At 49.9% G+C, this 22,103-nt stretch overlaps 10 protein-coding genes and 2 non-coding genes across 12 annotated transcripts; 7 read left to right on the forward strand and 5 right to left on the reverse strand.

The window, feature by feature from the left end:
• The first annotated feature begins 177 nt into the window (after nucleotides 1-177).
• Nucleotides 178-259, forward strand: ColSpa_tRNA_083. Its single transcript has one exon. It is a non-coding gene; the product is annotated as a tRNA-Leu (tRNA).
• Nucleotides 260-612: 353 nt separating this feature from the next.
• On the reverse strand, nucleotides 613-2,505 carry ColSpa_03049 (heterokaryon incompatibility protein 6, OR allele; the record flags this gene model as incomplete). The annotated part of the gene is made up of 1 exon (XM_049269261.1): nucleotides 613-2,505. The coding sequence occupies one exon, from the start codon at nucleotides 2,503-2,505 to the stop codon at nucleotides 613-615; it is 1,893 nt and encodes a 630-aa protein (XP_049125218.1).
• Nucleotides 2,506-2,777: 272 nt separating this feature from the next.
• On the reverse strand, nucleotides 2,778-3,476 carry ColSpa_03050 (core trichothecene cluster (CTC) protein 15; the record flags this gene model as incomplete). The annotated part of the gene is made up of 1 exon (XM_049269262.1): nucleotides 2,778-3,476. One exon carries the CDS (start codon nucleotides 3,474-3,476, stop codon nucleotides 2,778-2,780), a length of 699 nt encoding a protein of 232 aa, XP_049125219.1.
• A 790-nt stretch (nucleotides 3,477-4,266) lies between these two features.
• ColSpa_03051 (serine racemase) lies at nucleotides 4,267-6,449 on the reverse strand (the record flags this gene model as incomplete). Its single annotated transcript, XM_049269263.1, has 3 exons — nucleotides 4,267-4,406; nucleotides 4,455-6,136; nucleotides 6,193-6,449. The coding sequence occupies 3 exons, from the start codon at nucleotides 6,447-6,449 to the stop codon at nucleotides 4,267-4,269; spliced, it is 2,079 nt and encodes a 692-aa protein (XP_049125220.1).
• Nucleotides 6,450-7,600: 1,151 nt separating this feature from the next.
• Nucleotides 7,601-8,362, reverse strand: ColSpa_03052 (uncharacterized protein; the record flags this gene model as incomplete). Its single annotated transcript, XM_049269264.1, has 1 exon — nucleotides 7,601-8,362. The coding sequence occupies one exon, from the start codon at nucleotides 8,360-8,362 to the stop codon at nucleotides 7,601-7,603; it is 762 nt and encodes a 253-aa protein (XP_049125221.1).
• Nucleotides 8,363-9,584: 1,222 nt separating this feature from the next.
• ColSpa_03053 (uncharacterized protein) lies at nucleotides 9,585-10,013 on the forward strand (the record flags this gene model as incomplete). The annotated part of the gene is made up of 1 exon (XM_049269265.1): nucleotides 9,585-10,013. One exon carries the CDS (start codon nucleotides 9,585-9,587, stop codon nucleotides 10,011-10,013), a length of 429 nt encoding a protein of 142 aa, XP_049125222.1.
• Nucleotides 10,014-10,773: 760 nt separating this feature from the next.
• ColSpa_03054 (uncharacterized protein) lies at nucleotides 10,774-11,328 on the forward strand (the record flags this gene model as incomplete). The annotated part of the gene is made up of 2 exons (XM_049269266.1): nucleotides 10,774-11,085; nucleotides 11,197-11,328. 2 exons carry the CDS (start codon nucleotides 10,774-10,776, stop codon nucleotides 11,326-11,328), a joined length of 444 nt encoding a protein of 147 aa, XP_049125223.1.
• A 699-nt stretch (nucleotides 11,329-12,027) lies between these two features.
• ColSpa_03055 (uncharacterized protein) lies at nucleotides 12,028-12,558 on the forward strand (the record flags this gene model as incomplete). The annotated part of the gene is made up of 1 exon (XM_049269267.1): nucleotides 12,028-12,558. One exon carries the CDS (start codon nucleotides 12,028-12,030, stop codon nucleotides 12,556-12,558), a length of 531 nt encoding a protein of 176 aa, XP_049125224.1.
• A 3,014-nt stretch (nucleotides 12,559-15,572) lies between these two features.
• Nucleotides 15,573-15,659, forward strand: ColSpa_tRNA_084. The gene is given in 2 exon segments: nucleotides 15,573-15,609; nucleotides 15,625-15,659. It is a non-coding gene; the product is annotated as a tRNA-Glu (tRNA).
• Nucleotides 15,660-16,385: 726 nt separating this feature from the next.
• On the reverse strand, nucleotides 16,386-17,051 carry ColSpa_03056 (uncharacterized protein; the record flags this gene model as incomplete). The annotated part of the gene is made up of 1 exon (XM_049269268.1): nucleotides 16,386-17,051. The coding sequence occupies one exon, from the start codon at nucleotides 17,049-17,051 to the stop codon at nucleotides 16,386-16,388; it is 666 nt and encodes a 221-aa protein (XP_049125225.1).
• A 1,249-nt stretch (nucleotides 17,052-18,300) lies between these two features.
• Nucleotides 18,301-19,497, forward strand: ColSpa_03057 (uncharacterized protein; the record flags this gene model as incomplete). The annotated part of the gene is made up of 2 exons (XM_049269269.1): nucleotides 18,301-18,627; nucleotides 18,658-19,497. The coding sequence occupies 2 exons, from the start codon at nucleotides 18,301-18,303 to the stop codon at nucleotides 19,495-19,497; spliced, it is 1,167 nt and encodes a 388-aa protein (XP_049125226.1).
• A 1,194-nt stretch (nucleotides 19,498-20,691) lies between these two features.
• ColSpa_03058 (uncharacterized protein) lies at nucleotides 20,692-22,068 on the forward strand (the record flags this gene model as incomplete). The annotated part of the gene is made up of 3 exons (XM_049269270.1): nucleotides 20,692-20,850; nucleotides 20,928-21,470; nucleotides 21,547-22,068. 3 exons carry the CDS (start codon nucleotides 20,692-20,694, stop codon nucleotides 22,066-22,068), a joined length of 1,224 nt encoding a protein of 407 aa, XP_049125227.1.
• Between the last annotated feature and the right edge of the window lie 35 nt (nucleotides 22,069-22,103).

Here is a 22,103-nt window from a genome sequence, read left to right on the forward strand (position 1 = left end):
TTCAATGAGGAGTCGCTAACCTCGATGTGCGTCAGGATCTCCATAATGATGCATCCTAATAAAAAGTCAGAATACCATAGCCAGGTAACTATGAGAAAGGCGGTAGGTGATACTCAATCTTTCGTGGTTTGGCTCGGGTACTTAAGTAAATTTGATGATAAACTCATCATCAAATAAGGCAAGATGGCCGAGCGGTCTAAGGCGCTAGCTTCAGGTGCTAGTCAAGTAATTGGCGTGGGTTCGAATCCCACTCTTGTCAGTACCCTTTTGCCTCGTTTGAGGCGAGAACCAGTTTTTGTTGACCATTAGATATTCTCACTGTTTGCACGTTGATTCTGCCCTATTGTAGTGAGATGAGTTTTGAGTGAGTGTCAGGCAACTCCGACGGCGCGTCCTGCCTTGGCCTGCGATGGTGGGGCACTCACCCAAAAAGAACGGGAGGATCATACAGGCTCACTCCCGATTCTTTGGGACTGCATATTTTCTTAAAGCGTCATGGTGTGTTTCTACCTGCTACGTGTAAAGTAGTCCCGAAGCGACCAGTGATGGGGCTGGAAGAGTAGAAGAGAGTAGAATAAATTATGAGATGCCACCCAGGCTTCGCTCAATCTCTCACCGAAACGTGTAGTCCCTGACCTCAACGTCGTCTGTCATGAACTCGCCAAACATAACGCCATGCACGTACGACTCTCCAACCAGCTCATGGTGCCCTGCATCCGTCTCTCGAACAGTATATGGAGTTTTGCCTTCTAAGAGAATTACGATCTTATCTCCTGGCTGAGCATGCATCGGCGCCAGCCCCACATAACCCGACTCTGAGAGGAACAGCCGCCGCGAGTGGAGATTCTTCATCACAAACATAAACCACGGCTGCTGCCACCCGATAGTGTCAACCATCTCTATGCCCATCTCCAATTCGACGGTGACATTGCGAACCGCATTCGTCATCCTCGAGACCGCCTCGGCGTAGGCCTCTAGCAGCTCCTTCTGCCTCTCCGGCTCCCTGTACTGGTACCGGTCCGCGATGCAGATACGCATGACGTCTTTTAAGTCCGCGTCCTTAATCTTCTGGGCGAACATAGGTGACTTCTCGCAGAGTTTACGGACCTCGGAGATGTACTCTGGTGCTGCCTTACAGTCCAGCTCTTCGATCCAGCTTGGGTTCCAGACATTGCCGATTTCTGTGATGACATCAACTAGAACGCCTCGCAGTTGGATGGTCTCACTATCCGGAGCGACGACGACTTGCTCGTGGATTGAAGACTTTGAGGCATCGAATTTTGAGTGCCATGGGTTCCCGGTGTTGGGTCTCTTAATCCTCATCTTCCAGTCAGGCGCCCATGTCGTCGTTAAAGATTTATCGCGTGGGAACTGACAGTAGGACAAGAGGTCAATATTCCCCTGCATCAGGATGCGTCGAGCCACGTCTCGATAGACTTTCTCACAACTGAGGGTATAATTCGGGAGACCCTCAAACTCGAGGACGTCGTCAGCAAATTGCATTACGGCGAAGATGCGGTCACGGTGATCAGTTGCCTCCGAGTGATTATAGTCGATCTCAAGCACCAGCGTCGTAACCAACACCGCGAAAAGACTCTCGCTGTCCTTAACCTTGGCATTCCCAAAGCCCTCAAGTGCCGGTATCGCTTGATTCGTGGGAGGAACGCCGTGTCGTGTCTGATACCTGCGTCGTCGGGTGAGGACAGCTTCGAGGAAGCTGTTCGCCGAGGTTTTGAAGCCACGCAGCATCTCCGTAGGCGTTTTCGTCACCTCCGATCCACCTTCCTCCTGGATCTTAGGATTGTACTCGTTGAGCTTGTTGAGGAAGACGATGAATTCTCTCAGGTCAGCATACCCGATCGATGCATGTCCGCAGATTATGTCAATCTCGCGAGCAACGGCAAATTCTTGGATGATCCAAACTCGACTCCAGTACTCCCTCTTACAGAACGCGCGGAACGCATGAGATACTCTTCGGAGGAAGGCGATGTCGGTGTGAAATCGCACCACGTCGAGGTACTTCTCTTTTCGGATCAAGGCACACATGTCCCTGATATGACGTAAGACCATGTCACTGTCGTCGTCTGGAAGGCCCAGCCAAACAGCGACCCGGGTTGCGGTCGAATAGATCTGGCGCATCATGCTGACCTGGTGCGCCTTTTCGGCGTTGTCGTTCTGATTTATGCATAGTTGGTCGATCCAGACGTAGACGCCCTCAGTCCTGCGAAGATGTCGAAGAGCAACTTCGCCGTTGAAGCCGCATCTCTGTGACATGCCATCGATCTCGATATTGCTCTGCGTGGCGGCCTTTCCCCAGCAGTACGACAGGGCAACGAAAGGAGGGGCTTTCTTGAGGCAGTAATGTTGAAGCTCGCCGATGACTATATCGTCGCATGAAGGAGCTGCGTGTTCAGCAGTAGGTGTGAGGAACAAAAGACGGAAATCATTGTTAGTATGGTCCAAGGCACGATAAGCGATGCCCGGCTGTTTACCTGGTGAGTTCATGGGAGTTCGAGTGCAACAATTGCGGCTGAAGGTGAGATTTCTAAATTTGAGGCCGTCCAGCTGACACTTTAAAAAGACTCTGTGGTGGATACTTATAGGGGCGAGCTGAAGCGGCTGACACTAATAGTTATTGGAAGCCAAGACATGCATGCCAAAGACGCTTGGCCATGTGAGAACCTGCTGAGAAATGTATTCAGATAAAAGGACTATCTATTTCGCTCTTCGTGACTTATGCTAGCGTCCAGAAAAGACGAAAAAGACGCCGGCGCCAGCTATGGATTCGCTTTTAGCTGTCGCTTGATCTCCTGCGCGATCTGCTCCCGGTTCCACTTCTCTTGTTGCTTCTTAGCCTTGGCCACCAAAGCCCACTGCTGTGAAAGAGGCAGATGCATCAATGCCTGTCTGTCTCCAGGACGTAAGGTGGCCAGCTGCTTGTTGAATAATAGATCCCGTCTCTCAGCCGATGCCAATTCCTTTTTGTTGTTTCCGCTCAACGCTAGGGTTTTAGATGTTGCACGTCTCGATGCTTGCCCTTCCTCCAACAATACGTCGGTCGTGCTTTGGTCATCCACCATGACAGGTCGATATGCTCGAGCTTTCTTGGCGCTCCGATGGGACAGGATCTTCCCCGATGCCAAGCGCCGAGTCTTCTCATCGACGTCAATGAAGCGATCCTCCTTGGGGTTCTTATTCGCTTTTCCATTCTCATCCGAGTCTGTTCCCGGAACATCGTGGAAATCATAAAAGTCTCTGAACTCCGATTCGTCTTTCGTGATATCGATCCGACAGTGGCCTTTGCCCGTCATATGCTGCTGGGCCGCCTGTGGAGATTTACGTGCAGAGCCACAGAAAAGACATTCGGCGTAGTCGAATATCACGAGATGAAAGTAGCCAAACAGTGTCTCCAGATCCACTATGAGATTGTTGGGACTTGGTACGAAAAGACCATGACGCTTCTGCATATGACTCATGTTGTCCATGAGATCTGCGCTGTGTTTATTACAGAAAAGGCACTGAGCGGAGTTGAAAGCTTTGGTAGATACTTCGTCTTCCCCAGATGACTCGGCAGTTTCATTTCCTTCTCCTGAGTCGATCAAGTCGAGCTGCAACAGCTGCTTTTCAAGAAAACTAGTCTACTCATCAGAACAAATTTGACTGCAAGCGGCGGAATAAAGGCTAAAAGCTTACTCTAAATCAGGACTTGGAGCCGCATTGCTAGGTTTGTAAGACCTAGATTCGGAGCAAGCTAGGATTTCGTGTTCAGACTCAACTACGAGGGCTGGCAGTGCAACCTGTGTGTTCGACATGCTGGGGAAATCTAAGGACCACTGAATGAAAAGTTCAAGACTGTTGTGGTGTTATCAATGATTGTTCCTCTGAGACAACAGACAAATAAAGAAGATCTTAGTGAACAATATCGAGGAGACAAGGGGAGAACATCAAGAGCTTTAAGTATGCGGTTTGTGAAGGTCGATACTCAGGGTCGTTGCTGTTGAATCAATACGTTGCAAGTTCTCGTCAAATGTTCACCTTCCTGATTAAGTAAACTACCGGTGACTGCATCATGCAGGAACCCAAAAGAGCTCGCCGAGGGGCGGGGGTACGAGAAGGAACCAACATGTTTCTTGCAGGGGGAGACAAAGAAAGGCCGGCCACGAGAACAGGGGCGGATATGACGTGCAGGGCTTCGTGCAAACCTTTCACCAAGGCGTAATGGGACTTGACATTCTATGCGTCCCTCAGCATGCTAGTAAGACCCGCCTATATCTTGGCCATAGCCCGAATGTCCCACGCCACAGCGAAGGTTGCTCTAGACTCTGGTTTGACATTATTGGAAACACGGACAACAATCTTGAATGAAGCTCCCGGGACATTGTCCCAGATGACTTTCTCAACATTGTCTGTACTTTTGTTAGCAAAAGTATGCTGGTTTAAGAATGAAGACTTACTGATGTGGTCGAACTCCTTGCCCTTTCCCATGTTACCGTGCCTTTCAGCACCCGCCGACAGCACGATGAGATTCAAGTCGTTTTGCAACAAACTACCTGGCGGATCAGGGTATGCAAGAGTGACGACGAGCCTATTGCGACCGCTGGGCACGGGGATTTCAGCACTCGCCCATCGCTTCTCTGTCTCTGGAATTTGGCGTAAAGCGGACACATCGAATTGCGTAGCCTCTAGCAGACTACCACCCTCGATAAACGAGGAAGCCGCAATCATGGCAATAGAGCTGTCAACGTCGACACGCCCAAAGCCCTGCTCGTAGTCGTAGCCTAGACCAAGACCACAAGCTTCAGAGTAGTTCACCGCGCCGTTGACCAGCAGGGATTTTATCAAAGAAGAGCTGGGATGCTGCTTTCCGTGTCTCTGCAGGGCTTCGCGGAGCAAAGCAACACAACCGGCGACGAGCGGCGTAGGCATGCTCGTGCCCGACATAAAGAGCCAGTCTATGTCAGCCGACGGCCCAAATCTTGTTCTCACAGCGTCATATTTGCTCACAGCCCTTGATGCTGCTGACAGTATGGCAACGCCCGGTGCTACGATATCTGGCTTGATGCGACCGGAAAAGGGCTTGCCATCCTTGTCAAGGCTGGGCTTAGTAGGCCCACGGCTGCTGAAGATTGCCGTGTCATTGACTTTGGTGACTGGTTTTGCACCAGGAATGCCAACGAAACGCTGCCCATCATTAGCTCTCGAGGAACCAGTGGCTCCTACGGTGATGGCGTTCTTGGCTGCACTAGCCGCGCCAATCTGACTCCCCCATTTCTTCGTTTTGTCGGCATGGTTGCCCGCTGCGACGAGAATAGTGAAATCCGGATTCTCATAAATAAATCTGTCAATGTCGGTTGCTTGAGCTTCGTAGTCGATTTGACCGCTTGTCTCATCCCAAGCCTTACTCCAAGAGTTGCTGTGAATACGAACCCCAAGACCGTACGGTTTCGAGAATAGATCCCTAAAAAGGTCGACAGGAACCTTGATGATCCATTTCTTCCAATCCGTATCCCATTTTGATATGGACTGCACCATTAGCTTAGCAGACGGCGCGGTTCCTCTCACGCTGATATTGCCCAACTCAGGGTGCTTGTAGATCCCGCTCCCACAAATCGACGCACATACGTGAGTGCCGTGACCAACCGGGTCTCTGGGGTCTGCGTACTTTTCATCGGGATACAGAAAGTCTAAATGTTCAAGACTACCTGCAAACGCCGGATGAACTTCGATGGGGGGCTCGTCGCTGATCTTGCCTTGGTCGAAGCCTGTGTCTGCTACACAAATTCTTTGGCCTGCGCCTTGGTATGCCGTGGACAATGCCAGCATATCGGCGTTTAGAGTGCCTCGGGCCTGATCATTGAATAGCTCGTCTGGTCGTACCTCTTCTATTCTGTTCACACTGTCAAGCTTCACAAGCTCTTGGAGCTTGTCCTGGTGCACAGTGAGCCTGATTCTGCTGGGACAGATTTCCAACTTTTTGATATCAGCCCCTGCCGCTGTTGCGATATGTGGCGCCAAGTCCCTGGCGTTCACGTTGGGGTTGTCGTGAAGAATGCAGTCTATCTCGTAGTTTGTCCGGTTCTCATCTCTCTCGACGGTATCTTTCAATGAAAGGGTAGTTTTGAACTCTCTAAGATAGCTAAGGAACTGTCAGTGGGATTGCCTGCGGCGTCTGCGTGGCATTTGTGTACTTACATGGTGACGTTCTTGACATAAGGCTTCGCTCGGATTGGATCAAGATCTTTTGGCATGTATCGGCACAGGTACGTATGCTCCGCGACGTATTCTTGGATCTCCACCTTCAGATCCGCCAATTCTTTCTTCTCATTGGCATTGAAATCACGATATCGGCCTTGAACCAAGATGAAGTTGGTGCCTTGGGCGGTTTGCGGGACGTGGTCGGGAATTTCATCCGATTTAACCGTGTTGCCATTGATTGTGATACTGGTCATATTGAAGATCTGGACAATCTGAACTGAGAAGAGGATGAGCCCGTAATCTGATGAGCTTCAATGATGGTAAGGAAGTCAAGCAGGAGTGGTCTTGCGGCGGAGAACATGTGTTAGAGATCTCTATAAGAGTTCGGCTGGAGGAGGCGACGCGTAAGAAAAACCTTCGGTTATCTCGTAAACTGGTCAGATATAATTCTTCAGAGACTAAAAAATTCGAAATTTTGCTCCGAAATCCCCTGATGCTCTCTGGCACTAAGCTTATTTTTCCTTCCCTTGACACGCCATATGAATCATGGAACAATGCGAATTGGTAACCTCTTCTGGAAGGCTGCACCATGTTGAGGGTCAGAATCCTAATCTAGATGTTTGATGCAGGCCTAGTTACATGAGGCTGGCTGAGTGCTGGGGTAGCTGCGCTAGTACTATGTACTGCACGTCGATCCCGGCCTGGTTATGTTCGGCGGTCGCAACCCTTGGGGTACCAGGTTGGGCGTAGCTGAATGGCTTTTTGTGTTGATCCCACGTCAATATTTGAACAAAGAAGCGGAAGCATGGGACAAGTTTAATCTGAAGTTTGCAAGGGCATCGATAGTTACACGAGGTTATATCTATTCAGCTCAGAGCGGCGATCACAAAACTGGGAAGTACCTAAGCTCACGGCCAAAAGAGGGGTTGGTGTTTGTGGCCAAACAGCATTAATGTTTGACTTGCTATTCACTAGTACTTCTTCAACTTTACTAAATAAGAAGTGGTTAAGAAATAGGAGACTGAATTTGTACTTGCTACTATGAAATCACTAATCACAATACATGATTATTTGCCGCAGTCGCGTTCGGGGACAATGCAAACACCTCTCGATCGAGATAGTTCTTCACACCATCCACATCGTCCCACTTCTTCCCAGCTTGTTTCAACATTGCAAGACCTCTGCACTTATCTACTGCGTCACGGCACCCAATAAGGCCATTCCACTGATCCAGGTTGCCTAGATTCCTGGGGTCCGGAATCCCGTCAGCAGCATGATCATAGTGCGAATGCGCAGCGCCATTCTGACCACCGTAGGTGTGAAAGTTTTCGATTGCGCCCCAACGATCCGTTGCCCCCTGCCTAACTCTTAGAGGATCTGGAAAGCAATATTAGCGGCGTGGGCTTTAGATACGCTGGTGCCGAGAGGACCACTGACTGGTAGTTTCCATGTCTCCTGGGTTCAACGGCGTACGCTTGGTATGGCCAATAGCGTAAGAATCTTGAATGACATGGAACATGCTGCCGAGTGCTCGTCGATGAATATCCAAGCCTTGGAACTTTGATTCCTTTGCCAGAAGATAAGCCAATGACTTGAACCTTGGCGGAAGGGACAAGACAGGGAAAAACTCTTCAAGTTTTGTGTGTTGAACTTCCGTGTTAGGAGTGATTCCATCTTCACCATTGGCGAGCTTGTACATTACTTCCATCCACAGCATCACCTTTGCCTTAGTTATCGTGGGCTCTTCCCCAGAAGCAGAGGCCATGCAGTGGAGGAACTGAAGGTCGCCGTAATGTGAACGGCCGATAGGGTTCCGGAGTCGGGTTGAGTCAAGGTCGTTCGGATTCCACTCAGACTCACCCTGCTTGTAATAGTATAGCCACATGCCTCCTGTTGAGTAGGAATGGTTCTCTCCCGCAGAGTCGTTGAAGAGCTGACAATCCGGGTCATCATTCCAGATTGCTCCCCGGATGTATTCCCAATCGTGGTTACTGGCGTTCTTAATAGTTGTGCCCCGACTAACATCATAATTGCTGCTGATCAGGGCAGCCAATGTGAGGGACTCGTGAATTGGTTCATGAATCATGCCCCATGGTCCCCCGGCGACCGACATCTGTGGTTCAACCTCAAATTCATTTGCGGTGGCAATTTCTGTAGTGGCTGCCATTACGTTCTGACTGTTCACTCAATTCGTTTGTCTCAACAATGAAAAAGAAGTTATGCAATCAACAGGTTGGAAGTTTGGTTCACCTTGTGACTAACCGGATACTTATGGCCGGTTGGTACAACAGTGTGTTAAGGCTGCTAATCCCAAGATGACCAAATCGTTCCTGATGAGATTCCCATCGCTCTTACCCTTTTAGGTCTTTGTGTACATTTGCCAACTTTGATCTCAGTGATATGTTAAGTCTGACCAGCATTGATCCGTTTTCCCGCTACATCCTTGTCTCGGCTTGTCCGTCACCCTAATCCAGCTGCAATATTATCCTACTTGCAATAGTTCAGAAATTTTTTTTGAGTTATGAGAAGCTTGCAGGCATTCTCCTCAAACAAGAAGGCCACGGTCAGTAGTCAGCTAGCCATTAAATCTAATAGTTGGGAATAGTCAATGGAACTACGGCTGTTGGAGATGGAATATGATCGCAGCGTACAGTGGCTTGCTGAAATCAATTAGCCAGCCGCAGTTGTATGACAGAAAAATAGCTGTCACATCAGTGATGACATGCAAATTGCAATGGTTGCCATGGGACGGTCAATAGTGGCTAGCGAACGTGGAATAACCATACCCGGGCCAATGATGGTCAAGCGCGTCTTGTGTCGCTCGTGAACTACCCCGCATCGGCAACGCTGCTCCTCTTGGTACCACTGCATAACCGGGCCTAGTGACAACGTTCTTTTGCCCCCCCAATAAAGTCACCTGGCGGTTGCAGCAACGCCATGAACGTGATTATTTCCAATCTCGAAAGAATCTACTGATTATGGCTAGGTTGTCTCTAGGATCGGCAACCCTGTTTGCCGCCGAGCATGCAGGTTCAGCTGTGTATAGTGGGCTCTGCACATGGCCTGTCATTGGTAACAAACAACCACACATATTGTAGCCAAAGTGTAATCTCCTAACTTCAAGCTGTGTGAGTAACTTAGTGACTTGGAGTTGCCTCATCACATAGCTGAATGTCTGGATGAAAGAAGGGAATGAGTAGGTCAAGATTGCATAGATCAGTAGTCCCGAAGAGGAGATCTTCATGAACGGAGTGTATATAAGCCCGGCGTCCGGCACTCAAAAAGAAGAAGAAGAAGGACAAACTGACATCATCAAAACCACACCTCTAAGCAATATTATCCCATTTCACAGAGCATTCTTACCCGAACCCAAGTCATAACTCATAACCATGGCCGATACGCAACCCCCTGCCGATGCCAACGTTGGCTGGCAAGAACTGAAGACCAGCAACGGCGCAAAGTATCAGGTCAAGGCTAATGACTATGAAATTTCCGACAAGCCAGCTCCTACTGACGACGAGCTCTCGGCTCGCGGCCCGGAGTTCAGCGATGTTCGGCTCAACTGGGGTACGCACACCAGCGGAGCGCCTCCCCAGGATGTCCAGGACAAGACTGGCATTACCTGGTACAATCTCAACAAGGCCCCGTGGTACTCTGTTTTCAAGTGGAGGTTGACTATCAACGTCAAAGACACGTACAACTACGTGTTCACGGACCAGTCGGGCGATACGTACAGCCTCGGTACTTGGCAGCTTGGCACTCATACTGTCGATTACGATTCCTCGGAGCCTACCATTGTTAGCATTTCGGGCAACTGAGAGAAACCGAAAGCATCGGATGAGAACTCCGTGTAGTCACCTTTTTCACAGAAACCACCGAGGACATAGCGGGGAATGGCGCTGAAGACTTATGGAGAGTCAGAATAGTCTAGTACACCAGGATTGCTCAGCCAATAACAACAGACAATTCGTGCTATCGTTTTGGCGATGAAGCTCTATATATACTCTGTGATATTCCCATTATTTTCGCTTTCACAACACTGATGTTGGTAGTTTGCTATTGCGTAGGCTTTCGACAGGGATTGTGAATACGAAAGGTAGCATGCTATAAGCAACCGCTCGGTTCAGCAAAGGGGAGATGAATTTCTGATTTTCCGTTTTTGGGTCGCGTTCTAGCTGATGCTTTCTTTTAATCAGAGCAGCGGCGCGGGAAGGAGGGCGGTTAAATGAGCAAGATGTGGTTGGGACCTGACAGTTGTTTACTAGCATGCAGATGGACCTTCCATTATTCTAGCCTCTTTCTTCAACCAAAAAAAGAAAAGGAATAATTGCTCCGAAGGCCTCTATAGGCGGAAGGAAGGAACAACTCGTCGATGCAACAACCCAGTGTACCATGACCTCTGCTCTCTTCTTCCACACAATCATCTGGGGACTATTTACCAGTCGGAACCTCATGCCTCCGAGTTCCAAACAACAGCAAACGCATCACTGACGCAGGCCATTGCAATCCTGCTCGATACCTCTTCTACACAAATTTCTAATCCCCCCCTGCAGTAGAGCAACAACCATCGCACCCATCATGGTCGTTGATCAACAGACAGTTAAGCACCTCGTCGATAATGGACACGTCATCTCCGACAAAGAAGTCTCTGAGATCGCCCAGGACGAGAAGGCCTTGACTGGCAACCCTGTCCCTGCTGCTGGTGTTCTTGCAGGTACCTCGATCTTCTACGATTTGACCTTCCGGCCTTCATCTAACCCATTCTTTACAGCTACCGCCCAAAGCCTTCGTGACAAGCAGCAGAACTTCTCCACCGAGGAGGCTGAGATCGAGAAGAAGCCACAGTCGGACATCACCAAGGACGACGCCAAGGACATTCAGTCAGCCGAGGTATGCCAGTCGTCTCTATCTATTGTTCCCGCCGCCACTGAAAACCCATATTGATAGGCCCGTCTACTCGGGCATCGCCCTCCCACCGGATCTATTTCCGCCCACACCCAGTCCATTGCCAACAAGAACGAGAAGCCTCTTCAGTCAGAGGTCAAGGATAGCGTTGAGAAATACAAACTCTCTGCACCTTATCTAGACAAGGCATTCATACTCATGGTTTACACCGTGAAACGGTTCCGCTAAGTTCAACTAGATACTTCGCTCTCATTCGAAGAACCATCCACTCCGGTTCCGGCAAGCCCTCGAAGGTACATGTACCTGCGCCGTTTTCACTACCATTTTCGGTACCGAACAAGACGTTCATAAAGAAGCTCGACTTCCAAAAGAACAACGTCGAAACGGAAAACCCCTCACATGTGACTCATATATTTGTAGGCCACCATTTGCTGTCAGACCCTCTTGTGCTTCCAAGGTTCCACGATGCTCGGCAACCTGTCCCGAGTGAGACGATCTCCTGTAGAGCACGCAGCCTAATATGGAAGGGGCTGTCTTCAAAGCTAATAATTGTGCCGTTCGATCCGAGAGCTTGTGTTGGCTGTTGGCTGTTGGCTGTTGGCTGTTGGTTGTTGGTTGATGAGGAGCACCCCCTGCTCCGTCGTATTCGGCTATTCTCTGAACCTATCACACCATAGCCAGTTGTTTCATTCTTGATAGCATCGACATAATACCGCACCTTCCTTCTTAGGCACTCAACACGATAACCAACGATCAAATCACATTTTGTCCCTTAGGTCTCTTGAAGGACACAAAGGAGCCCGAATTCCCTTGCAACGAGAGAGGAGAAGAGACATGCTCCCAGAACATTCTTCCAATTCCCTCATCCTCGAGAACGCATAGGAAACCGGTCCAAATAATTTAATGCTCTTTGCGCTGTTGGCCACTATGGTTCTAGGCGCGTTTCGACCACTTGAGGGTTCGCCAACCTTCCAAGAGGAGTATCGCGGCAACTATGTGCCAGAATTCATCGAAGCATGGCATGGCCCCCAGATTGTAGCGCCAGATACTCCATACGTGGCAGCGGTGGGCAGAAATCAGCTGTACTTTCTCGATACTCGGCTCGATCCTGAGACTGCAAAGCACATCAAGAACCAAATCGAGTGGGCAGGTGTTGCAGTAGGCCCAAATGACGTTATCAAGATAGACGAAATTGAGGTTACAGCAGAAGTCCAAAACACTGTGACCGGCGAAACGCTGTTCGTCTTTGATCCCGCCTACGTTAGGGTGTTCTTTGCGAAAGGAATCAACAAGCGAAACCCGGCGATCAAACTGCCTGAACCTGAGCCCGCTGGCGATTGGTTGGTGACCTACGACATCGGCACTACATTAGCGAAGAGGAAAGAGTGCACAGCCGGCGCGTTACCAACTTCCCAAAATGAAAATGCTGGTCTAGAACGGTCCAAAACGAAGGATTGATCGTTATTACATCACTTACGTTGCTTCGCAGCACCTTTCATCAGCATTCTTTCCAGAATGTCACCATCTCATGAGAGGAAGAGACAGACTGTGGGTTGTGAACAACCAGTACAGGATATCGATGGTGGTGGATGACTTCGCTCGATGACGGAGTACATCGCGCTAAGGATAATTCGAACTTGTTTTTTCATTTAATGGGTGTCCTTAGAGCATGCACTACGATTGGTAGCAGAAAATTTCACATTTGGGGCGGCTGCGCCTATTGGGTTGACGGAAACGGCAATGTCTTTAATGGAAGTCCGTATTCCAATTAACAAGACCCAAGGAGTTATCGTATACTTACCATGAGTTCCGGGTCGCTCTCCAGGAGGACTTGCTTGGGTTGTTTGCAATTGAGATGACGGTTTATGACCTTCGGATTGACAGCCTGGGCTGCTGTCACTTCTTTCTTTGTAGTTGTCTAGGTCAAACTACTTTGATGGGTAAGCAGGAAACATTCCTTCATAACGAATTCATGACTTTCACGTCACGAAACATTTGCAAGGTTATTCTCTCAACATGACTCCAGTGACATTCTTTGATGTTTCTTGTTTATTGCAGCGACATTGGCCGTATGTGTCATCTCAAAGCGGCTCTCAATCTCGAGAGCTACAATTTTCCAAGTCTTAAAAGGTTACGTCTAGCGACACGCTTACCTCCTTGTTACAGGGCAAGACCGTGAATCCCCCGCAACACAAGAACGAACAACGTTCGTCGTTTCATGACCTGCTTCTTGAAGTTGACTGTAACCCCTCTTAAAAGAGTGACAAGACGGGTCAGAGGTATCACAGGCTTCAGCGTGTCATCCTTGGCCATGACGTTCCACAATGGGCTGGATCCTCCCGAGGTCGTCGCGATTAGTCGCCCGAACCTTCAACCCTTCAACCATGGTCTCCCAAACAGATGCAATGCAATGTTGATCAATCCCGCGAGCGGGAACTAGCAGTCAGATAATCCCTAGCTACCTTATCTGTAGATTGTTCATTGGTGCCCTCAGCCTTATGAACCATTTGTTCCGTTAGTCATTCTATCCCGTCTCCACATTGTAAGCAAGTGGAAACAGGGACGCACTTCTCTCATTGGCTTTACTTGTGGATATGAGTCTGGGCAACACCCCTAGTCTTAGTGGAGTCTGACATGTGATAGCCAGCCTGGGAAAGGAATTGCTCAAAAAATCAGATCCTTCTGCGGTCAGTTTTCCGGTATATGGCCTGAAATATTGGATGACTGCACCCGAGATCGTAACCGGATGTAGGATTCCACCAAAATGACCCGATTCGTTGGGTCGGACTGGGGAAATCCATTCCAGAAATGCACTCGACGATAATCCAGCGGCATTGCCCATTCGGCCCATCGGCTCGCATGGTCACAAGCGACTAGTGTCATTTCGCTGTTACTGCCAACACTTTAACAGCAATCAGGTGCGAACTGGGTATTTTTCCTGGAGGGAGTGGGTTGTCCAAGAAAGACACTGATGTCGGAGTGAGTGAGGCCTAGAAGTCCCAAAATCGGGAAGGACGTTATAAATTTGCTTGGTTTTACTCTTTTAGTACTTTTCACACTTGTCCGGAAAGTATTCCTCTGTCTATTTAGAAGGGCAATGTCTTAATTTGAAAGCGAGGTGCATCTTAGAATGAACCTAACCTAGTGATGAGGACCACGGCACCTGGGACAGTAAGTATTGTCTTGCGGATCTTCGGCTTCGTAAAGGTGGCGACCCAACATACGTGTGGGACTGGTATAAATCGAACGGCTGCCTCTTCGGTTCGCATCAGGACCGGATGATGAACGGCTGGAACGCAACTTTATACATCGATGGGCCTGGACACCACACGTTCGCGCTGATCGACGGAGATGTGGGCAAAAGCCCTGGCGGCACTGACCACATCCTTTTTGTGTTTCACGCTGTCGAGAAGGGTGTTACATATAGCTGGGAGAATCGTAGTTAGTTGGTTCACTGGGACTTATGTTTGGTGGAGCAACACTGTCTATAGCAGGAGCAATTCACCGGGGGACTCGAGCAACGTAGGTTACAGCTTTAAGTTCTTTGAAAGCCCTCTCTGACTTTACCACTCTTCTCGCCACTTGTTGACATCCCAAGGGCCAGGAGAGGCACCCCAGGTAAGAGACAGGTTTAGAGAAGAATATACTGTGCAGAGATATCTCTTAGGTATCTCAAGTAGATCAACATTCTCCTGCTATTCAATAGAATTCCTTTTGCTTAGTATATCGATGTAGAGGAAATGGTGCTGTTTACTCGTTGTCTCGAACTTAGTAATGCAGACTTGTCAGAGCAAAGCGTTCATAGATTATGACCAAATCCTGGGGCTACTACAGGCTCAACCTGGTTATTAGATCGGCAGGGTAAGGGCCGCTTCAGTTCCATATCGCTGTTGATACCTTCAAGCATCGGACGAACAATTGTTTAAAATTTCAGGATTCCAATAATGGATGTTTGCTCATTTATAGCGTAGAGTATTCCCCAGGGTTCTGTGAAGTTCGATTGCTCCGATGCTCGCACCATGTGCCCCTCGTCGGCAAGTTTTTATAAAGGACATCGGTACCGCAATATCAAACTCAAGAACTAAAGAAATAATAACCATGCATCTTGTGATACATTGCGAAATTCTGCTTGCAATTGCGCTCTAGTATTTTATACTGTGCACTTTGCCCGGTGATCAATCTCTTCTATCAATCCTATCAGGGGAAGTTTCCCGTTATTGAAGAGGATCCTCACATTAGAAATATACTGTCTTTGAGTACCCGAGGCTGCTGGTAGCGAAGGTCTCAGTATGCATCAAGGCTCCTGGGCATTGGTCCATCTTCCATGGAGACTTTGTTAGAGGAGATAGTCGACATCATCACTGTACCTCCGCCAGCCTTCTTTCTGGGCCATTACGCGAAGACGAGGTTGTGCGTGGAATTCTGAGCTATCTCCATTGGCTGGTCATTCTTCGGAAATCGTCAGTAGCCACTCCCATATAGTATAGTGGTTAGTATACTCCGCTTTCATTCTACTAGTGAGATCCGGAGAGTCCCGAGTTCGAACCTCGGTGTGGGAACTTACGCTTTTGTCACGTCGGATATATTTTGTTTATTTCCGATTCCTTGGAAACGTGCTTATTTGTGGAAGCTCAGAGTCACAGTTTGCGCTGGTGTTATGCCAACGAGTGGCTGCTTAGCAACCAGACCACGACAAAACTTTTGGCCGTGATTCTTTCCCTTTTGATCAGAGCCAGCGGGAAAGGCACAATTGTGCTGCGTCTCTGCTGAACAAACTGTATGGTAATCACGAGCTGCCAAAGGTATGAACGTGTGGCATGAGGTCGCTAGGAATGCTGATGTGCCCGAGATGAGCTTGTGGATGGCATTCATTGGGTTGCATTTAGCCTAGGTCATGACCCTCAATACCGGAATGCTACCATTCTTGGCCCAGCAAAGCGAATACAATTCGCCAGACCAGTGAGGACGTCGTTGACTTAGAAAAGAGACACTGCGAGGCTGGAATCCAGTTGCAACTAGGGCTTCTGGAAGGGAGTGGGTCATACGAGACCGAGCCATCGACCAACTTTGGCTAGGAATCTGAGCTTTCGGCAGCTAAATATCAGCTTATGTCAAAGAAAGTGGATGCTCATCCACTAGCCAATACAGACACATGAACTGGTCTGCACAGGTGTGCGGCTGGATGCTAGTCCATTGTGCATTTGCGTGTCTCAAGCCGGTTAGTATTGTTTTATGTTTGTGAACAATCATCGCTTCAATGCACAACCAAATAAGCATTGGGTATCTTAATGTAAAAGCTTGTGCTCTGCAAGGAGATCCACAAACTCCTCAATCTTCCGTTTGCGAGTTTCTGGCCGCCTCGTCGTCTCGATGCGCCACAGAAACACGTATCGCTGGGTCTTGTTCAACGCATCGAAGTACTTCTTCGCCTCATCGTTCTCCTTCAACGCCTCTTCAAAATCCACCGGCACCTCCACGACGCTCGCTGAGGAGTACGCTCGATCCCACCGACCATCTGCCTTGGCAGCGTTCACCTCGGCCTGGCCAGCGGGCGTCATCCGCTGCGACTGGGTCAACATCATGACTTTGTCGACGTTGCGCTTCGACCACAGGCTGTTCTTCCTGCGCGGGGTGAACCTCTGGATAAAGTGCTGCTCGTCGAAGGTTTTGCGCTGCCCGTCGATCCAGCCGAAGCACAGGGCCACTTCGAGGGCCTCCTCATAGGTTACCGACGGCTTCTCTGCGTTTTTCTTGGCAATTTGTAGCCATACGCCTGGAGACTCGCGGTGGGAACCCTGCAGCCAGTCTTGCCAAGCAGTTTGATCTGGGAGGAGGAGAGGTGTAGGCCCAGTGGGCTTTGCTGGTGAAGGTTCAGAAGCAGATGGGCTCGGAGAAGACTTGTCTTCCTTCCGCAGTTCTGCCTTGAGGGTTGATCGTGTGCGTCGCGACATATTTGTGGCTGTGAAGGCTTGGGGGGCAAGCTGGGGTGCGTGATGAGGGGTGCTGCTGATCATGAGACGATCCAAACAGGGCTGTTAAGGTTCTTGGAGAAGACGGAAACAACCGCCCAATTACAGTTCAGCTAGCACTGTGTGAAGAAGCCTTATTCGCTAGAGGGGAACACGTCAAATGTTCGGATGGATTGATCCAATGTTGGTGGTTGATGAGAAGAGGTTCGCCGTCAGGCAACAATGGGGGGTTCCTTGGGGAAAGATGTCCCGCCCTGAGAGTGGAGCTAAACCTCTTATGGGCTTTCTAGTTTCCTGTGATGACTCAGCACTTTAATTCCTTTTTGAGTATCTACATCTCCCCACGCCCCTCCCGGGACCATTTGGCGACAATGAATTTGTCAAACATACACCAGATCACTATGTCTCCACCCTACTATGATGCTGATCCAAATGAGATTGTTTATACTGCGATGCTCTAGTAATAGCATTACTACTTCCCTGTACAAGACAATCAACAGCGGACAGGCAGTTGGTTTCTTCGTGGATGGCGTTCATTTCTCCTTGTCAGTAAAACACGTCCAACAGGTGAACTGAGTCCCGGATATTGTATGGAAAGTTTCCCCCCAAGCTGGAAGTTGAAGAATACAGCCACCAACCTTGATTATAATTCCTTTGGCCAAAGTTGTAACTGTTCCAAGTCGATGGACGATCCTAAACCTTCTCAACACCATGATCCCGTGCTTGTGCGACCCGAACTGCCGAACAAGTGATTCACCCTCAAATCTACTCCTTCTAACCTATTATCTTCGAATAACGTGATTTTGACCGGGCTGGTCCAATGGTTCGCTATCGCAAATCACTCACCCATGCGCTGTCGAACTCAGTTCATTCATGCTCTTAGGCTCCCTCAAACTCAAGAGGCGCCAATAGGCAGCGAAACCTCGTTCGCGATGCCATCTTGTGTCCAAAGTAAGCGGTTAGGCGTTGAAACTTTGAGCCAACGGAGATACGTTACTTGATTCACGGTTCCATGTGGCTCTTTCGTAGGATACAAAAAGGTCTCTTTTTGCCATGTCCTCTTCCAACTTCCTCTTGCCATCTAATATTCCACTCTGTCACTTCTTCACTTCTTCGGCTTGAGGCCTGTACATATTTCACTTCGATTAGCAATCTCGGTTCTGAGAGCCCTTGGGAGTCCTACACATTATTGTCACATTCAATCATCACAACCCTGGCCACATCGTTGAAAATGGCTACCCTAATTATCAAGGACACGGAGTTTACCACCGCGGTGCCCTGCATCACTGTTGACGGCATCAGTCATGACAACCACCTTAAATGTGCGTTGTCCAGCTACAACAATATTGCTTTCCTGCCTCGCAGGGTCGTCGACGGCCAGCAGCCCGAAATCCACAACGCCATGATCAAGTCTGCGGACATGATCGTCAATCTCCAAAAGTGGTTGGGCGAGATCGAGGATTGCCACAAGGCTGAGGCTATGGAGCCACTTCTTAGAACTATCCGCGACTGGATCTGCATCGCCGACGTCGATCTCTCCCTGCACAACCTCCAGCAGGTAAAGCTGGCTTAAGCCATTTACAAAAAGCTCGTGTTCGAAGACTTTGACCACTGGTCTCATTACGAGTCCTGCCTGACCCACCACGAGAACCTCGACACGGACGAGCCCTCTGACCCCAAGTTCAACTACACAGGTTTCGGCCCTCTCAACCGGGACTTTGAGTGGGACGCCAAGACCAAGACAATCAGCTGGCGTAACAACCGCACCCGACAGATCCAGAAGTTTCGTGTCCCCCAGATTGTTGAGGCCAAGAAGATCTGGGCTGGCGTCAGCACACCCGAATTCCACCATCGGTGGGCCGAGGAGCGCCACGCCCACGAGCGATATCATCAGCTATCTGGAACGGCGTGTGAAGCTTGGGTCGATGGTCCCCAGAAATTTCACCAAACCAGCAACACGGCCAATGAGCGTACCTTGACCCTGTACGCCCACCTGGCCAAGAAAAGATGTTGCTCAAAATGCTCCAGGAAAGGGTTCGGGTGCACCACCTGCCACAGCAGCACCTGCTCAAAGAATAGAATCACCAAGTCTATCATGAAGACAAGGTCCAGAAACCTCACCATCCGCACCAAGGTCACGGTGTCTGGTGATCTCACCCAGAAGAAGGTTTGGAGTCTCCGAGAAAAGAAGAAGTTGTGGGATGCCGTTCAGGCCCATGTTGATAAAGTGGCCACTGATCTCAACATTTCAGCTGATCGTGCTACCATGGTCGACAACATCTTCATCAGGAGCAGCTTTGACCGGGTGGAAGGCCACCAGCTAAACAAGGAGGAGAGAGATGCCTTCTTCCATGCCCATCGCGTCGGTCTCTGCTACGAGACTAACTCTAGTCTCCGAGACCCCTATGAGAGCATCATGAGGAAGTAGAGTCGGGAGCCCACGTGCGGCTCTCGATCTGTGAAAGGCTTGGCCTAGGAACCACGGGTATTGAATGTCATTGAGCGGCAGTAGTGCAGTAGTACATAGGCCATTGAGGGCACTGGGTTGTAAGCCTCTCTAGCACAGCTGTCAAGAATGACGTCTGGATGTCCTCAATTACGGCCTGGTTCGTGAGCGTTGATGGTTATGTATAGAATGGACTTAGGCATCTCCAATCCTGGATGCGTTCACTCGACCCCGTTTCCTTCACATAGTGCCCTCGTCGTGATATATCAGCATATTTACTGGTTGCCTTATAAACGATGCAGATAATTGCTTAGCTTGACGAGCCCTGTTTCCCAATCCATGTATATTGTGTCTTGGCTACGCAGCAATTACGCGCAACGCGAGCGCATCCTATTCAAACATCGACCCGACTAGTCGAGGCTAGTTTGAGAGTTACGAGTTGGGCCCAATCGGAAAACGTCTGCAATCTTAACGTAATTTAGGATCTGTACTTTGTATTTCCCTAAAACTTAAAAATTTTTAAAAGAGGCGCCTGGTAGCTCCAGTTGTAACTAAAAGTGCACGACGAAATGCTGGACTAAATCAATACCAGCCTCTGCGCTCCGAGTCTAAAGTACGCGCCTCTCCGATAGCCAGCTTCTACCTAGCTGGAGTAGTTATTTATTTTTCAGTGTTCCATCAAATAGGCCGCCATCCTACGGACTACGGGTTACCCAGGCGGTCGGGAAGGTAGCAGTCTCGGTGACGGGATGGAACAGACGAGGCAATTAGAGCGGGTCCAGCAAGGAGGAAACGCACCCGGAGCAGACGATGCTAGGCGAAGAGGAACAAGCTTGTCTTGTTTGCCGGATTTCGAGAGGTTCGTTATAACAGCCGATGAAGTATAGTATCCAGTGTTGTTCAATTGACGTTAAAACTACGCAGCATTTATTCCAAACAAATAATCTAAAATAATCTAAAATACACAAGGGTTTGCTTGGCGCGTCCAGCTTAGAATGCGACGATGGTTCATCAGGCTAAATCGCATGCGACAGGGGTCACCGTGATGATCACCCGGCTCCGCTCCGGCAGATGACTACATATATTCGGCATGCCCCAAAGCACTCTCAGAAACTTTGCGATGATTGTTCGATTGACCGCACTGGAAATCTTTCAGGATAGTCGCAAGTCGCAGTCATGTTGTACTTCATCAACCTCCTCTTGTGGGCAACGCTGGCCCTTTCCATCCCAACCGGCGAGAACATCCACCGGCGAAAGGAAGACAGCCGCTGGGTCGCGACATGGACTTCGATGCCTCAAGCGGTAGAGCCAGCGAACCTTCCGCCTTCACCTTTTGTATGTCCACCTACAGCCTTCTCAGCTTACACGCCAGAGGGCAGCTTGTCGTGAGGTGATGATTCTAACACAGCCAGAACGGAGCAACCGCTCAGTTCGCAAATGCAACCCTCCGCCAAACCTTCCACGTCTCTGTCGGCACATCTCGCCTCCGAGTCCAGCTCACAAACACCTTTGGCGGCTCCGATCTGCCCATCACAGCAGCCTCAATTGCCCTTACCGCCAACGGCGCTGCAGGCGTTTCGGGCATCGATACTTCGACCCTCAAAGGACTTACTTTCTCCGGTTCCCCGTCCGTGGTAGTCAAGAAAGGGGCTGCCGTGTACTCTGACCCCGTCAACTTCGCTGTCGCGCCTCAGACGAATGTTGCTCTTAGTGTGTACAGCCAGCAGGGTCAGTTGGGAGCAACGATCACGGGGCACCCAGGCAGTCGCACGACTTCGTGGATGCAGACGGGCAACAAGGTAAACGCCTCGTCTGTCGCCGGGACAAGCACGAAGCATTGGTTATTCGCCAGCGCCATCGAGGCATGGGCTCCCAAGAGCACGTCCGCCATGGTCATCCTCGGTGACAGCATCACCGACGGTCGTGGGAGCGACGATGACAAGAACAACCGGCAAGTGAATAAATCTGATGTTCGGCCAACGAGACTAACATTAATCCAGCTGGCCTGATCTCCTTCTTGCGCGCATGCAGAAGCAGAACATCACCAACGTCGGCATCGCAAACCAAGCTGCAGGCGGAAACGCCATCCTCAGTGGCGGTCTCGGTCCCACCCTCCTATCCCGTTACAAACGCGACGCTCTCACCCAACAAGGCGTCTCTCATGTCATGATCTTTGAGGGCGTGAACGATCTAGGCCCCAGCGCAGCCGACGCTGCGTCTCAGCAACGCGTCGGCGACGGGCTCATTAGCGCGTACAAGCAGATCGTAGCGGATTGTAAGAAGGCGGGGTTAGTGACGATCGGCGCAACGATCACGCCGTTCGCGGGCAGCGGGCAGTCGTACTCGGACCCGGCGCGAGAGCAGACGAGATTGCGGGTGAACAAGTGGATTCTGGAGAGCGGGACGTATGATCACGTCGTGGATTTCGCGGGGTTCATCGGTGAGGGAGACAAGCTAAAAGCGCAATTTGATGGCGGTGATCACTTGCATCCGAACGTGGCTGGATACCAGGAGATGGCCAACAGGTTTCCGTTGGACATATTCGAGAGCTAATGAGGACTTGGCGGTTATGATGGGTCCTTCCGGAC

This window comes from Colletotrichum spaethianum, assembly GCF_022836535.1.
Source record: "Colletotrichum spaethianum MAFF 239500 DNA, contig06, whole genome shotgun sequence".
Lineage (NCBI taxonomy): Eukaryota > Fungi > Ascomycota > Sordariomycetes > Glomerellales > Glomerellaceae > Colletotrichum > Colletotrichum spaethianum.